This window comes from Fusarium mangiferae (genome assembly GCF_900044065.1).
Source record: "Fusarium mangiferae strain MRC7560 genome assembly, contig: FMAN_scaffold015, whole genome shotgun sequence".
Taxonomy (NCBI): Eukaryota; Fungi; Ascomycota; class Sordariomycetes; order Hypocreales; family Nectriaceae; genus Fusarium; species Fusarium mangiferae.
Window position 1 is genome coordinate 1,116,377 of NW_024573935.1, and position 15,451 is coordinate 1,131,827.

Here is a 15,451-nt window from a genome sequence, read left to right on the forward strand (position 1 = left end):
CTCCATGGAAATCTAGAGAGCTCCTCGATATACATCGCAATGAAGAGCCGGCCTTCTCCAAGAGAATATGTACGTCAAGTCTTTTCTTTTCAGTATCTTTTACGGTCCAAGTTAACGTCAATAGCACTGGGGACTAATTACCACTGATGACATTGGACGGCCCGTTCTTCATCACGCGACAAACCTTGCGGGACCATGGGAATACGAGGAGAGACGGGGCCAATCAGCTATTGACCAAACTCTGATAGTACTGGTCAAAGCGAGCCACGTCTCCAATGTACTGCGCGCCACGCAGATCATCCAGTCTGTTCCTGCAGATGGGAAGCCGTCATGTCGAACCGGAGCGGATTTTACGTGCCGAATCTGGGTCAAGGATGCTCTAGTCGAACTACATGAAAAGGGAGAGATCTCTCTTGCCAATGATATTGGTACGTAGGGGTAGGAGTTCCGAGCACTGCAACCCTTGCACTGACCTATGGTATAGAAGTGATTGAGACAGAAGCAATATCATATGCCGAGAGGTATGCTGCCGACAGCGAGCAGGGTAAGGGGACAACAGTCATCAATGGTGCCTTTGCACCGAGTCCCCAGTGACCCCCTATTGAACGTCCTAGAAAGCATGTCTTCAGATTAGGTGACTGACGAATGTCTGCTTGTCTTTCCCTAGGAATGATTCCCAAACCCCCTATCCAATGCCAATGACACGGCGGTTGGACTGTACTCGGGCGCTAAGTGGCCGAACGGCCCGCTGTAGCCGGGTGAAGCAACCATGACATACTCAGATATGGTCGCGTGCTACTCAGGGACAGTGCTTTTTGCTTTCTAGGGGGAGAAAAAGGATTGTCTGAAGTGATAGGTGAAGTTAAAGGAAAAGGGGTAGGACATAGTGACCACAAGAGTGCAGAGTTCGGTTGGCTTCTTGCCCAAGCAAAAATGGAACTTTTGCAAAAGTATTAAGGTTAAAAACAAGGGCTTGCTACCTAAGTACGATCTTGTGGGCAGGATCTCGTAACTATGATCCTACATGTAGCTGGAATACGGGGTTGACTAAGTGTTGGTTTAGACACTTCCTGTTACCTGGGGCGGAATTACCAGATACAAAATGACAGTACTGATGTATGATATAAAAGGAATACGCGGTAATGCGGCGTATAATAATGCCGAGTTTCAGAACCAAGATCTGTCATGAAGTGACTGCCTTTGACAATGACCAAAAAGTCATGCGGGGTCCAACAAGACCTGAACCAGAGACCTTGTCGAAGTTGCATAAGGCCACTTGTGTTAGACCTATGTATAGATCCTGAAGGAGCTGTCATTCATCTCGTATAACACGTCAAGGCCATCCCGACCCCTGGATCCAGCAGCCCGCATGTCAAACCATCGAAGCTCGGTAACTGCATATGTTCCGGGGTCCCGAATCCACAAATCGCGGACCGCGGTGCGCTAAGCTCAATAGCGGAATGATAATTGATCATGGCATCATGAACCGCCAAATACGAGAGGGCCATTCAGAGTGAATTCCCAGCTGGAGCTCGTGATCTTTTTCTGTTTTGGTGTTAACGTAAGGAACGGCACGGACTACCCTGGACTAACAAACTACACGCAGCCAATCGCACGTGAGACGTTTCATTATCGTGTAACCGGCCGGTAAAGCCTAATTTGTGTTCGGAGAAACTTTCTCGTGATTCGCTACAGCTCAAACAGCTACGTGTCAGCAGCACAGAGCGTCAATCGCATTTACCAGGCGTGCAGAATTATCCAATGACATCAATACCGAATCAAGGGATGAAAAGCCAGCAAATCACAAAGATTCTGGCGTTTAGCCGCGATGGCCTAACTCATCTTAGTCGGATGATCTACTGCAACCCTTCACAGTCAGACCTCCCCACTGCCCCAGGGGCCTAGAATGTGCGCCCCCTGCAACTTGTGATGCCGCTATTCCGCGACAAGAACAACATTTCCGATGTAGCCGGTCCCTTGGTTTTAGCCACCTTGGCACCTTCCTTCGCGAGAGGGGAAGGGGACCTTTTTTTTCTTCTTCTTCCTTAATGATCTACACGAGAAGGAAGTGGCTGACGTTGGATTGGGAGGATTGCCAGCGCAGAGAGGCTGAGCTGAGGAGGAGCTGTTCTGGTACAGTAGGCAGAAGTTTTAATATGACTCAGGCCATCATGACCCCACCAATTTCGCTCGTTTATGCAATGTCCTTTGAAACGAGGGATAATGAGTAAATGCCCTTTGTTCTGTTTCCCATTGTGTTTACATACCGAAGATGAACAAAACATTGACTTTTTCACTTCGGATAACGGCTTGGACACTCCCTACCTGAACCATGTGAGGGAAACCTTGTTGCCATCTGGCATGCTACCTACTGTACTGTATTTTTGGGTTATGACGAAAGAGTCAGTGAAAAGGGTGCAATGACATGGCATGACATTGACAGTTCAGCGTTAGGGCTGCAGCTCCTCCTCTCATTCTCAGGTCCAGATTCGGGAATAACCGAGCAAGGGTTTTCTCTTCCGCCCAACCAAGTCTCGGCCGCTATGCAGCAGAAAGAAATTGGTCTCGTGCTGCATGACCTCGGGTACAGCAAGATTAAACGAGCTCCTGCGGTGCATCATACCATAGCATGTTTAGCCTCCATGTACCCTCTCCACCAATAGCACTAGAGTTCTAGCCCGTTACCCAACACCGCCCCCTTTTCTCCCAGTGGGCTTAGTTGAAACTCGGCTCCTCGGCTCGCCCTAAAAACAGGTGAATCCCGCGTCTCCGCCAATCACGTTCCCCCAGAGCATAAGCAGACGGTGCCGAAAATCCGCAACACGAGATTGCTTGGGCCAGAGGAGCTAGGCTAGAGCCAGAGGCCCAAAGCAAAGAGGAAACAGCGCACGCGAGCTGTTCTTTTTTATTTTGCATAACGTAAAGGGGGGCGCTTCGGTCAGGGCTTTTTGGGTAGACGCCGCAGCTAATTAAAAAACAAAAGAGCCATAGACGATGATGGGAATTTTGTTATAATAGTCCCGGGCTCCCGGTTCTTTCTCCACATTTTGGATCTCTTGTCTCGAGTTTTCTTGTCTGTTTTTTCTTCTAGAACGAAACGGCGATCATGGTGCTTGGCTTTTAGCTCTGAGGTGACATTGTTTTCTTATAAGCATTCTACGTGAACAGTGCTACATACTCTCATTCATTTATCTTATCATTTATCTTATCTCTTTTTTCAAGCCTCTACGGCTTTTTATCTACCAACCATGGTCTGCATACCCTCTTGGCTCACGAGGTTGGGCGCTCGTCTTGCCAATCGCCCATTCATATTTACTTTTGCTGTCTCAGCCCTCTTCGCATCCAAGCTCGCCCATATTCACAGCCACCGAAACGCAGTCGCTACCGCTCGATTATTCACCTTCTTCAGTACATTCTTCGTGCAAGATATTCTCGTCCTTCTTTTAATCCGACTCCTCCTCGACCAATGGTCTCCCAGGACCCAAATACTATACTATGCCACCACAGCAGTCGCTGGTTTATTAATATTATACAATGTCGCCCTCTCGTTAATATCCATTACTTTTTACCTCGTCTCCGGCGCCGAGATTCACTGGCGAAACCTCAACCTTGTGTCCGACCCTACATCCAGAGCCATCTTCCTTTCTGGTCTCGTGACCTTTATCTTGGTCGCTTCTTGCTTGATCGTCTTTGCTTGGCTTCTTCAGAATGTGTGCTATAGAGTGTTTGGGTGGGGTGCGGACATGATCCATTTCCCTTGGGCCATGGCGCGGACTGCGACAAACCGATTCTTGAGGAAGCGAAACATCTATAGTCCTCTTCCCGATCCAGAACCTGCCATTGCGGAGGAGGCCCAGTACGATGATGTTGATGATGAGGCTTGGTTGGAGGATTTTGTCGAGCATGGCAAGTCGCAGACACTATACTCTCGAATCTCGCAACGAGTCAGCACTTTCGGCGTTCGAGTGCAGCCTTCAACTGTGAGGCGCATTCACTACGGCATGCCATACTTCTTCTGGTCTCTGTTCACCATTGTCATGCTGGTCTTGTTGCTTGAACGTCCCGATGATCGATCCCTTCTCTTCCTCTCATGGACCACTGGTCTTCTCCCCTTCGTCGACGTCTCATCAACCGCACCACTCCTCGATCAGCTCCCCTCCAAGTTTGAACAAGTCGGTATCCAGCACCAGTGGGATGAGAAGTCAGCCCTTGGCGAGCCTCCCAAGATGGATTGGCTGCCCAAGGGTAAGCCCCTCGCTGGCTTTGAGGACTGGTATACACCCAACGAGCTTCATTACAACGCCGCCAAGGATCCCATGAAGATCTCCAACCTCGATCAGCCTGTGCTGGAGGAGCTCAAGGATAAGCTCAAGGATGTCTCTGTCAAGCATGTCATGCTCTTCCTGCTCGAAAGTACCAGGAACGATGTGTTCCCCTTCAAGAAGGGCGGTCACATGTGGGAGAAGTTCAAGGATTCTTACCCTGATAAGAAGATTCCCGAGGATGTGGAGGAACGCCTCAAGAACTTGATGCCAAATGCCCGATATGTCACTGGCGATTACGATGATGGCTTCAAGCACGACAAGACACCTAAGCGTGGCGGTGCTCATTTCAGCAACGCTTACACCTCCGGTACTTACACTCTCAAGAGTCTAGTCGGCACCATCTGCGGTCTCAACCCTCTCATCGCCGACTTCAACCTCGATTACAAGCGTCACATCTATCAGCCCTGCCTCCCTCACATCTTCGACGCCATGAACAAGGCCGAAGATGAGAAGGCTGCCAAGTGGAAGTCATACTTCTTCCAGACTGCCATGATCCACTACGACAACCATCACAAGCTCATGGCTGCCTGCGGTTATCCCGAGGAGAACACCCAGGACCGAGACTCACTTCGCAGCGAGAAGGCTAAGCACCGTGTTGATCTGGAGGACATCAACTACTTTGGCTTCCAGGAGGATCCTCTCGAGGACTACATGCGAGATGCTTTCAACGATGCCAAGGAGAACAACGGTCGTGTCTTCCTCACGCATATCACCAGCACGAGTCATCACGCTTACGGTATTCCTAAGAATGAGACCTACACTGCCATCGGCTCTGGCAAGGATATCGATGAGATGTCGCATTACGCCAACGCTGAGAGCTATGATGATAAGTGGATTGGCAAGGTTCTCAAGATGTTGGATGACCAAGGTGTTGCAAATGAGACTCTCATCGTGTTCCTTGGTGATCACGGCGTCTCGCTGGTTGAAAATGGCAAGGCCTCTCCTTACTACAACCCCAGCGTTGGATCTGATCATGTCCCGCTTGTTTTCTCTCACCCGTCTCTTCCCGCCTTCAACGTCGAGCACGCCGTTCACTCCACCCAAGTACTGCCTACGATCCTCGATCTCATGCTCGAGAGTGGCTCATTCGAAGGCGTCAGCCGCAAGGCCGCTGAGTCGCTCGTGGGTAACTACGAAGGCCAATCCCTGCTTCGCCCTATGCAAATGGTCAACAACCAAACAGGCCAAGCCCAATGGCACTTCACCGTCGTCAACCCCGGCCGAGCCATGCTCAACGTGCGCGACGTCCGCTATCCCGACCGTCACCTCAGCGTTCCTCTCATCGACAACACCGAGTGGCGCCTCAGCGATCTAGCTGTCGACCCGTTAGAAAAGGAGCCTGTCCAGGCCTTTGACTACCTCTCTTTTTTGGACTCTGTGGAGAAGAAATGGGGTGTTGAGTGGGCGCAGTGGGTGGAGGAGGGTGCCTTCATGACGAGGTGGCATGTGCAGGAGAATGGAAAGCGTTGGCGTTATGAGAGGAATCCTAATGTCCAAGAGACAAGGGATCAATAAAAAAAGACGGGGGAGTTAAGCGGTATAAATAATGAAGATGTATGAATAGTTTACATTTTAGAGTTTTGCATTGCGATATCCATTTACAGCATTCTGAATTCGTTGATGCCTCTTATCGTGAAGTCTGAGTCTTGTTTCATCAGAGGGTCGTGAGATGTCACCATGTCACCATGTCACTCAGCAGATTGAACACGATGCGAGGAGATGACTTGTATAAGTTTCTGTACATTCTTGTGGGCCATGAAATCTAGTCAACATCAAATGAATAACACAACATCAAGGCCTCGGGACTTGAGTTTATCCAAGATCAAATGCTCCATGACACAACTTCTCGTATATCCCCACCAATTCATCTTCGTCGACAGAAGAACTTGCGCCGCACGGTAAAAGTGACACAACAACACGAGAATCCTTGAGTCTCCGTCGCTGATCCAACGGGCAATTGGCCCTGAACAAAGTGCCGGAACACCAAAGAACAGCTCCTCAATGTCAGCGCTGATAGAAGTCATATCACAGCGCATGGGGCCTGTGGCAAGTGATGCACAGCACAGAAGGGGCGATATTCGGTATACGAGGGTTTCGAAGACTGAGCGGTCGGTTTGGGACGACAGAACCATCGAGGCGGTGGGGTGAGTAGGATTAGGGGAGGTAAACTTGTCAGTGACATCGGTGATGACCTCTTTGAGATGCGTGAGTGACTGATTATTTGTATCCTCCTCACACGATTCCTCCGATGGAGGAGAATTGGGGGAAGGATGCGGTATCTGGTTCTCCATCCCGAGAAGAAGTCGCCAAGCGCACGATGTCGGCTCGTCACTCGGCACAGGAGAACTCTCCCGCTGATACCAAGGATCATCCCAGATCTCCATGAACAAACCAACAAAGCGCTCTGGATCATGACCCCAAGACACAAGAGCCTGTTCAATGTGAAATCTCGGAGAATGCCTTGCGACATCGGCAAAGATGCTTCCCTGGTCAATAAAGATGGGCATTGACCGAAACCACAACTCAATGATCCCGGGGGTCAGGAAGAATAATTGGTCTTTCGAAAGGTCCAGTTTGGTCTGGCCGTGGAGGAAGTCAAGATCAAACCATGATATGTAGTTGACGAGAAGGGCTGTTCCCATGAGTGCTTCGCAGTTTTGCCTGTTAAGAGGGCGGGATAGGTTCTTGCGGAATAATTGCACGGTTTTAGCCATTAGATGCTCGGAAGCGTCTTTGTATCTGGGCTCGTGGGGGCACAGTGAAGAAAGTTGCATTGCAGAAGTGCAGAGGATGGCCGACATGACGAAATCTTCCTATTCTATGTCAGTAGATGCCCAACAATGTATGGTTTGTATCGGTACCTGGAAGGCTTGCTGCATGACTAAGGGCCAGATCTGCAGAAATGCAAGGGTCGCTCGGGTTTCCTTATCCCAGTGATGGAACAACTCAAGATGCATGAGATTGATCCATGGAACCGGGTCAATCGCCTTAGCCACGACGGGAATAGCAACAGAGACATGATGCGGCTGAAAACACTGCTCATTGCGCTGCAAACAATTCGTGCATGGAACTCTCTCATCACACTGCACATCATCAATACAAGCCTCACGTATCATCAAGGGCAGTCATACCTTGACCTTCCGCCGCTTACAAGCATCACAGCCCTTGCGACTCTTCCGATGGGGTCGTTTCTTCCGTGGCTGATCCAGCGCTCCCAGCGTCTGCAGGGAAGGGCTGCTGCCGCTCGTTCCTGGAACGAGGATGGTATTGGAAAAGCGCGGGGATGTCATGGTTTTGTGTGTATGTGTTTTGGGAAAACGAGAAGAAAGTGGGAGAGTGGTTTTGAAGCTTCTCATTAGGTCGAGGGAAGAAGAGTGGAGTCTCGTTTTCCATATGCGGAATGCGAAGAGGACTAGACTTGTTTGGGAATGCGAGATGCGCGATCGGGGAATTGGCGTGTTAGTGCATTTGCGCAGAGTAAGACTCGGGGTGATATATCAAGGTATTACTATCCTTCTTGAAACTATGTTTACAGCTCTCTCTCTATTAAATGCCATTTTCTCTTTCAATCTTCAAGATGATCTCATCAACCTTAACTCCATGTCGCCTACCATAACCCAGCACCATCTCCCGCCATGTCTTCAGTCCCTTCGAGAGGTCTGATCCTCGTAACAGGCGCCAATGGATACATAGCAAGCGTAACTGTCCAAGTATTTCTACAGCGCGGTTATCGTGTCCGTGGTACCGTCCGTTTAATCACCGCCAATGCCTGGATGGAAACATTCTTTGGCTCCAATTTCGAGCTTGTCGAGGTTCCCGACATTTCGACACCTGGTGCTTTCGACGAGGCACTCGAGGGTGTAGATGGCGTGGCCCATATGGCTATGAACATGGATATGAACCCTCAGAACCAAGGAGTTATCGACGACACCATCAATTCGAACCTGTACCTTCTTGAAGCAACGGCAAGAGTCCCAAGCGTCAAGAGCGTTGTCATTACCTCGTCACTGGCAGCATGTGCTCTTCCAACGACTGGCGAACGGTACAAGATCGATACAGAGACCTGGAACACCGATGCAATCGACAAGACAGCTGAGCCATGGGATGGACAAGGGAACCCACGATGGCATGGGATTGTGCTATATGGAGCAGCCAAAGTACGAAGCGAACAAGCTGCATTTGCTTGGGTGCACGAGCATAAGCCATCCTTCTCCTTCAACACAATTGTTCCCAATGTCAACTTCGGTATCGCCATATCGCCCGAGAACATGAGCTACCGCAGCTCAGCCGCCGTAATCGACGCCGTCGTGAAAGGCTACCCCGATGCGCCGTCTATCCTCCCATCGCAATGGTACGTCGACGTCGAGGATACAGCACTGCTACACCTAGCTGCATTGACGCTCGACGATGTGAATAACGAGCGACTTCTTGCGTTCGGTGGGAGATATTGCTGGACTGTGATTCTCGAGATACTGCATCGACGGTTTCCGGGCAAAGTTCTGCTCAAGAATGTGGAAGAGTCAGCTGTGGATGCAGGAGAGGTAGACAATAAGAGGAGTGCTGAGGTTTTGAGGAAGATGGGGAAACTAGAGGGGTTTACGGGTTTGGAGGAAACTCTTGTTAAGGCGGTTAAGACTATCCTTGAGAATAAGGGGAAGAATGTGCCCAAGACGCCCATTGATGTGTACTACGACTCGTTAGCAAAGGCCTAGATTGGAGAGATAAAGGAAACTGAGGAACAAGTTTACTCGTTACAAATCAGGTCCTCGTGACTATCAAGTGAAAGGTGACCGCACCACTATCATTTCGCATTTTCTAGCTCTTTTGACCAATAAACAAAACTTCTTAGTCCATCGAAACGCGCCATCCGGTTACGATATGAACTCAAGTTCTAAGGCGTCAAGAAGGCATACGAAGAGGGGAGGATGTGCTACATTGTGAGATCCATTTCACGACGGCCCGGGGTAAGTGCTGCGAGATGGCGAGTGCCTGCGACTTCGCTCAGCTCACGTCGGAAGAAGGGCGGGTGTTTCATCGATGGAGATGTCCCAATGAGAAGACAGATGCGTTAGTCACGACAATGCTTTCAAGACTTAATCATCAGCACAGCCAGTTGCTCACTGCATTATCCTTACTTCCGACATACACTCCCACGAAGTCTCTCAACAACACTAATGTTTCCGACTCACAAGAGCAACGTTTTCATAGTCATTCACTGCGGATCAGCAACGCATGATACCATCGATCGGTAGATTACTTCGATATCCCGACAATCTTGCATCATTGGTATCTTTGACACCGACGCGCAACATCCATCAGCCCGAACCGCCATCTCGTCATCCAAACATCCACAATCTCGATACTCAACATGGTACCGTCGGTCTTTCATGTCCAGAAACTTCGACACTCACTCACGGCCGTGAATAAGGATTGTTGACAGCGAGTGGAGAAATCCGTATCCGTATTTCCCCAGACTTGTCCTGTCCTGTATTGTCATCCAAATCCTACCCCGCACGATTTCTCAGTCGGCAGCTGTAGTGCGGAGCCGACTCATAAACCCTGCCGACCATGCTGATCGCCACGAGCCTTGCCGCATTGAGCTAGTTCCTTGATTCACGGAGTCGGCTCCGACTTTACTTTGAATGTTTTGCTCCATGGGATATTCTATGAGCTAGAAGTCTTGATGTGCAGATCAATAACAAGACTTAGAGGCAGGCTATTGACACAGAGACACTTCGAAGATGTCAATTAATAGGCTCGTCTGGCTGTAAACGATAAGAGACAGACGAGGAGAACGGCAATTTCGCACCACAGGATCCCTGCTCTTATCACGTAGCATTCACACGGCATATGCACTGCACTGACCCAACTACCTGCTAACCTTCCATACCGCCATGTGGTTTCCCAGCGTTAACTCAAGCCCAAGCTCTGCGTATGCCACAACCTTTCCCCGTGGGGTTGCATCTCCCCCCACGGGGATCAAATCCGGCGCGTCTAGAATTAGATCTCAACCCAATACCACCACTCGGGCGCCATTGCAGCAGGGACCAGCACCGCAGCCGATCATGCACTCGCCACGGTAGGCATAGCGCACCCTCACATACCCCGGTGCCGAAACTGTTGAGCTTCACAGAAGTCCCCTTCTCCCTTGACGTGTCTAGACTTGATTCAGAACGTGGCTTTTCCGTGCCTTCCGTAGAGAAGAGCCTCCTACTCACGGGAACCGACTGCCGATGGGTACAGCCTGTTCATTGGGGTACATGTCTCTTCGACGGAAGCATGAATCCCAGCGGGTACACGTCTTCGTCTCAGGTACACGGTTTCCGGGGCAAGGGAGCTTCGCCCTAATCTCCAACCCCAGCTTCCCCAGATTACCATCGTGGAGACAATCCTCTGGAGTACATATTCTGGGTCGTGCCATCTTCTCTCTTCCTCTCTCACTCCACTGTTTTACCCACACATTGCTCCAGTATTACCACCGATCAACATGTCTACTTCACCTATCAAGACGTTCACCGAGCAGGGCGCTGATCATCTGGAGAGGGCCCATACCACGGGGAGCATCTCCATGTCTCCTGAGCTGTTTGAGCAGCTGTACTTGGCGCCTCATAGTCGAGTGAAGGGTGATTTGCGGCAGAAGTTGGGCAATCCGACGCCGTTGGGTAAGGTACTATTGCGTTTTTCGCTTGCAATTCACTGACGCGACGATTAGCTTTGGGTGGTTTCCTGCTCTGCACGACTCCTGCTTCCATGGCGCTGCTTGGATGGCGAGGTTCAGGAGGTTTTGGAGCTGGTGCAAATGTGTAAGTTTCACCGACATCCTTCCAACATCGTTGTTCTAATAATTATATAGCGGCGCTTACTTCTGGTTCGGCGGTCTTCTCATGCTTCTCGGTAGCATCGGCGAATGGGTACAGTCACCTCACCCCTCGAGCGAACTCTACAAAACAGCCTTCTAACAAACACAAGATTCTGGGAAATACCTTCCCCTCGGTCCTGTTCGGTCTCTTCGGTGGTTTCTGGTTCACCTTTGGTTCAACCATTGTCCCAGACTATAATGCCTACGGCCTCTACTCCAAAACTGATGTTGTTGCGGACGGCCTGAAGGAAGGGGAATTCTATTCGACCTTCTCGTTCTTCCTCATCTCGATGGGAATCCTCTGCGCCGTCTTCGCCGTCGCCAGTATCCGAACGAATGTGGTGTTGTTTACTATCCTCGTTATCCTGGTTCCTTGCTGTAAGCTCCCCGACACTCTTGCTACGCATTTTATCGCTGACAGTTTCTCACTACAGTCGGCTGCCTCTCTGCCTCCTTCTTCGCTGTTGCAAATGGCGAGTCTGCTAAAGCGCTCACATACCAACACGCTGGTGCTGCGATACTTTTCGTTGTATCGCTGTTGGGCTGGTACATCTTCCTGAGCCATATCCTCCTGTCGGTCGATTTCCCGTATATTCTCCCTCTGGGCGATCTCTCTTCCAGAATCCCTGGTGCCACCAAGGTCAAGAAGAATACACACTCAGAGGAGGAGAAGGTCTAAGGGTTTGTTGGTATTCAGGTAGCATAGCGGCTTTTACGATGGCTCTTTGACTGGGTCTAAACTTGGAGGATGCTGAATCATGGGCGACGATGGAAAGGACAAAATTGGAGGAGGCATTAGCAATAGTCTAACACATACAAAATTGACACAACTGCTGGAATACACCCGGTAGTAAATAGTGGCCAAGGATAAAGGTTGCTTATCATTTATTTGATACCGTAACTGCTCAAGAAGGTTCACCTTATGTTACATGACAGTCGCACCATTCGAGCCAGTGTAGTATTACAAGTAAAACCCCAGGGTCAGGATTGAGTTTAATGCTACGGTTCTCTGCTCAAAGAACAAAAGACAGTTGCACTGTATCGTCACATTTATTCTCAAATGCTGGTCACGGACAAACGGTATCAGTTCCGACAGTTTGTTTGCGTGATCCACCCCCATCCCATTCCCCGCAAGCTCTGGGGTACGCCCAGTCCACTAAACCAACCAACTAACCAATAACACTCACAACAATTGCAGAGGCTTCCACTAAAGATGTCGTTGACTCGTAAACGGGCTAGCGCCGTGCGGGGAAAGAGGGCAGGTCGGTGGAACGGCCCTGAATATCTATGGACCAGTTTCTCTCATCTTGTTTCTTTCCTCTATTCTTTCTCCACTGACACTCGACTCGCACTATCTATACCCAAGCTGTTGGTATCTTAGCTTTGCTAGACCCTCTTTTATTACCCTGGTAGGAAACGTCTGTTCTCAAGTGCAGCATGTCGGAACCGAAAGTTAGGAGGCAAAACCACTCCTGCGACCACTGCAGGAAGAGCAAGAAGGCGTGCGATGGGTATATTCGCAATGAGAAGTCGGCAGTTTCACCTGATGCAACGTCGCCCACTTCTGGGTCGCAAATCTGTAAGTTCTAGCCATGCATACTACCCCCCTATAGACGCTAGGGATTGACCATGTCGCTTTGTTAGATGGAGGATCATCGGAACCAGGACTCAAGTCCTGCTCGTACTGTATCAGAACCAAAAAAGTATGCAGTCTAAACCCACAGTGGGGAAAGACTCGATCAAGGTCTCGAGTTAGTGAGACAGGGTCAAGCATCACCAGCACCTCCAACGACAGCTCTCAGAGCAAGAGGAAGCGCAATGAGTCTCCTGCCACTACCACTGCCCCTTCTGTTAACGCAAAGTACTGCGACATCACCGCAGCAAACATGTTGCAGATGATTCAGGACTCTACGCCTGGGCAAGGTCTATCCTGGAATAACCCTTTCAGCACAGACATCCCTCCCTTTCTCTCCATGGATCCAGCCCTCGATGCCCAGAGTCTTGCAATGAGCTTCTCTAGTCCAGAGAGTGCTTCGCAGACATTAGCACAGGACAATATCGATGAAGGATTGCCTGAACTCACAAAGCAAACTTCCCATGCTGCCACTGACGTCTTGGACAACGCGACATCCTATTCAGGCTCACAAGAGTTTGACATCAACAATCTCTGGGACTTGGACTTCTCAGAAATTAACTCTGCACCTCTAGAGACATTATCATCAATGGAGTCTCCGGCCTATGGACACAAAGCTGTTCAGGTGAAACGAAGAGCACGCCTGCCCTCTAACGATTGGTCTGGCTATCCCAACTTCTCGCCATCGCCATTCACTAGCGACTCTCTCATCATGCAAACCTCTAATCGATATATGATCACCGAGAGTCTTCTTCAGATATATCATGACGTCCTTGAGAATAACCTTGCATGTTGGCTAGCGGAAGAGAATTGCCCATATAAGCTACAAGTTGTCGCTCGCACTAGTCCAACACCAGAACCCAAACTAGGTGCAACTTCAGGATCGTCTCGTCAGAACCCGAATCTTCCGCCAGAATGGGGCGCTGCTTGGTCGAACAGGATGTATCGTCGCGTCGTGGAACTAGATCGAGCCGCCCAGTCAGCGAGGTTGATCAACCTCACACGTTCTGAAAGCCAAGCTGCATCTCGAGTACTGGACCTAGTCATAATGGCCTTCACAACACAATGGGCCCAGGGAAACCGTCGACAAGAACGGTTCTCTATGGGAGCGAGTGACTTTGCCACTGAAGCAGATGACCTAGCCGACGCTCTGAATCAAGAGTTTGAGGAGAGTTTACAGCAATCGGTATGGGAGCAAGCAAAGAGGGCACTTCAAGATGTTGTTGATGTTGAGTCTTATCGTGTTATCTACGCCGAACTCATCTTTGGTCTGACACAAAAGCCCTGGGCTAGTGACGAGTACCAACAGAGGTCGTTTGGATCTAAGAAAGGAAAAAGTGGCAAGGGCATCAAAGAGAACGCGATGCCAGAGATTATCGAGATTATGTCTCAGGAAGGACCTCATATCTATTTGGAGCGGGCAACGAGGAAGATTCACGCTCTCAAGTTCAGGTTTGAAGCTAGTGAATCTGGCTTCATGGAAACGAGTAAAAAGCACGCTCCTCGGCGATTAACGGAAGAGAACAGGCGGACCATCGGGCTACTCTACTGGCTCGCTGTCATGTTTGATACAGTCTCTTCATCGATGAATGAACGACCGGTTGCACTAGCCGATGAAGACTGTCAACATGAAGATGCAGACCAAATACTGGCAGACAGTATGCGGGCAGCTCAGAAGAGTCGACGAGGAAGTCAGCGATGGGAAATGGAACTGTTCATCCAAGATGATGCAACGAAACCAACAGTTGGAACACGATGGCCATGCTCATATGATGATGCGATGCAAATGGTTGCCAAGTCAGCACCTGTCAAGATTCTTATCTACCGACACTTGTCGTATCTTCAAAACGCGCTGCGAAAACGAGAATGTGCCCAGGCAATCGAGGAGATTATTCAGCAAACGACTCTACTATACCGGTACTGGAACATGACCCACGGTGCCTTCTTTCGAGATCTCATCAGACACTATGATACAGTCCCGCCCCGGATTAGAAGCTGGTTCTTCTGCATCGCAGTCCCGTGGCATCTCGGCGCATTAATGCTCGCAGACGTTCTTGAGTTCATCGACAAGAACAACTATGGTCTCGATCAAGCCCGTCAAAAGCGACTAAGCGGCAACGTCGCAGCACGAATACGCAAAGCCAGCGCCATCGAACTCGCAGACCTTGCACAAGTAACGACACCGCGACTGTTTCAAGAAGCTGGTATAAATGCCGCGCAACTTCCAGACTACCATTTCGCTGTTAGTGAGGGACCGTTACTGACCGAGCCTTGGACTGTGATACTTATCAGAGGGTTTACGAAAGCGTGTTTATTTCATTTGGACATGGCGGATGATTTTCAGCAGCATGAGGGGGATCTTTTGGGGCATGATAGTGAGGACTTTCAGGATAGTTTGAGGAGGGCGGAGTATTGTATTAGGGCGCTTTGGTGTCTGGGGAAGAAATCGGAGATGTCAAGGAATATTACCAAGGTTTTGGTTGGGGCGTTACAGGAGCTACAGTTATAATCGTCTGAACATTTAGGTTTGCCGGGATGTTGTTAGGCACAGCGAGAATTGAAGCTTTTGACAGTCAGGTCCGGATACCGGGACCCAGAGCCTTGTTTCTCCCAACCCAGCGATTGTGACTGTTA

General features: G+C 49.9%; 6 protein-coding genes across 6 annotated transcripts; 5 read left to right on the top strand and 1 right to left on the bottom strand.

Moving 5' to 3' along the window:
• Positions 1 to 39: 39 nt before the first annotated feature.
• Positions 40 to 594, top strand: FMAN_12986 (uncharacterized protein; the record flags this gene model as incomplete). The annotated part of the gene is made up of 3 exons (XM_041823492.1): positions 40 to 69; positions 125 to 428; positions 485 to 594. 3 exons carry the CDS (start codon positions 40 to 42, stop codon positions 592 to 594), a joined length of 444 nt encoding a protein of 147 aa, XP_041689066.1.
• Positions 595 to 3,248: 2,654 nt separating this feature from the next.
• Positions 3,249 to 5,840, top strand: FMAN_12987 (uncharacterized protein; the record flags this gene model as incomplete). The annotated part of the gene is made up of 1 exon (XM_041823493.1): positions 3,249 to 5,840. The coding sequence occupies one exon, from the start codon at positions 3,249 to 3,251 to the stop codon at positions 5,838 to 5,840; it is 2,592 nt and encodes an 863-aa protein (XP_041689067.1).
• A 257-nt stretch (positions 5,841 to 6,097) lies between these two features.
• On the bottom strand, positions 6,098 to 7,615 carry FMAN_12988 (uncharacterized protein; the record flags this gene model as incomplete). The annotated part of the gene is made up of 3 exons (XM_041823494.1): positions 6,098 to 7,138; positions 7,187 to 7,408; positions 7,457 to 7,615. 3 exons carry the CDS (start codon positions 7,613 to 7,615, stop codon positions 6,098 to 6,100), a joined length of 1,422 nt encoding a protein of 473 aa, XP_041689068.1.
• Positions 7,616 to 7,960: 345 nt separating this feature from the next.
• FMAN_12989 (uncharacterized protein) lies at positions 7,961 to 9,037 on the top strand (the record flags this gene model as incomplete). Its single annotated transcript, XM_041823495.1, has 1 exon — positions 7,961 to 9,037. The coding sequence occupies one exon, from the start codon at positions 7,961 to 7,963 to the stop codon at positions 9,035 to 9,037; it is 1,077 nt and encodes a 358-aa protein (XP_041689069.1).
• A 1,775-nt stretch (positions 9,038 to 10,812) lies between these two features.
• On the top strand, positions 10,813 to 11,863 carry FMAN_12990 (uncharacterized protein; the record flags this gene model as incomplete). The annotated part of the gene is made up of 5 exons (XM_041823496.1): positions 10,813 to 10,987; positions 11,038 to 11,128; positions 11,179 to 11,236; positions 11,295 to 11,562; positions 11,619 to 11,863. 5 exons carry the CDS (start codon positions 10,813 to 10,815, stop codon positions 11,861 to 11,863), a joined length of 837 nt encoding a protein of 278 aa, XP_041689070.1.
• Positions 11,864 to 12,621: 758 nt separating this feature from the next.
• FMAN_12991 (uncharacterized protein) lies at positions 12,622 to 15,326 on the top strand (the record flags this gene model as incomplete). Its single annotated transcript, XM_041823497.1, has 2 exons — positions 12,622 to 12,763; positions 12,829 to 15,326. 2 exons carry the CDS (start codon positions 12,622 to 12,624, stop codon positions 15,324 to 15,326), a joined length of 2,640 nt encoding a protein of 879 aa, XP_041689071.1.
• Positions 15,327 to 15,451: the final 125 nt, after the last annotated feature.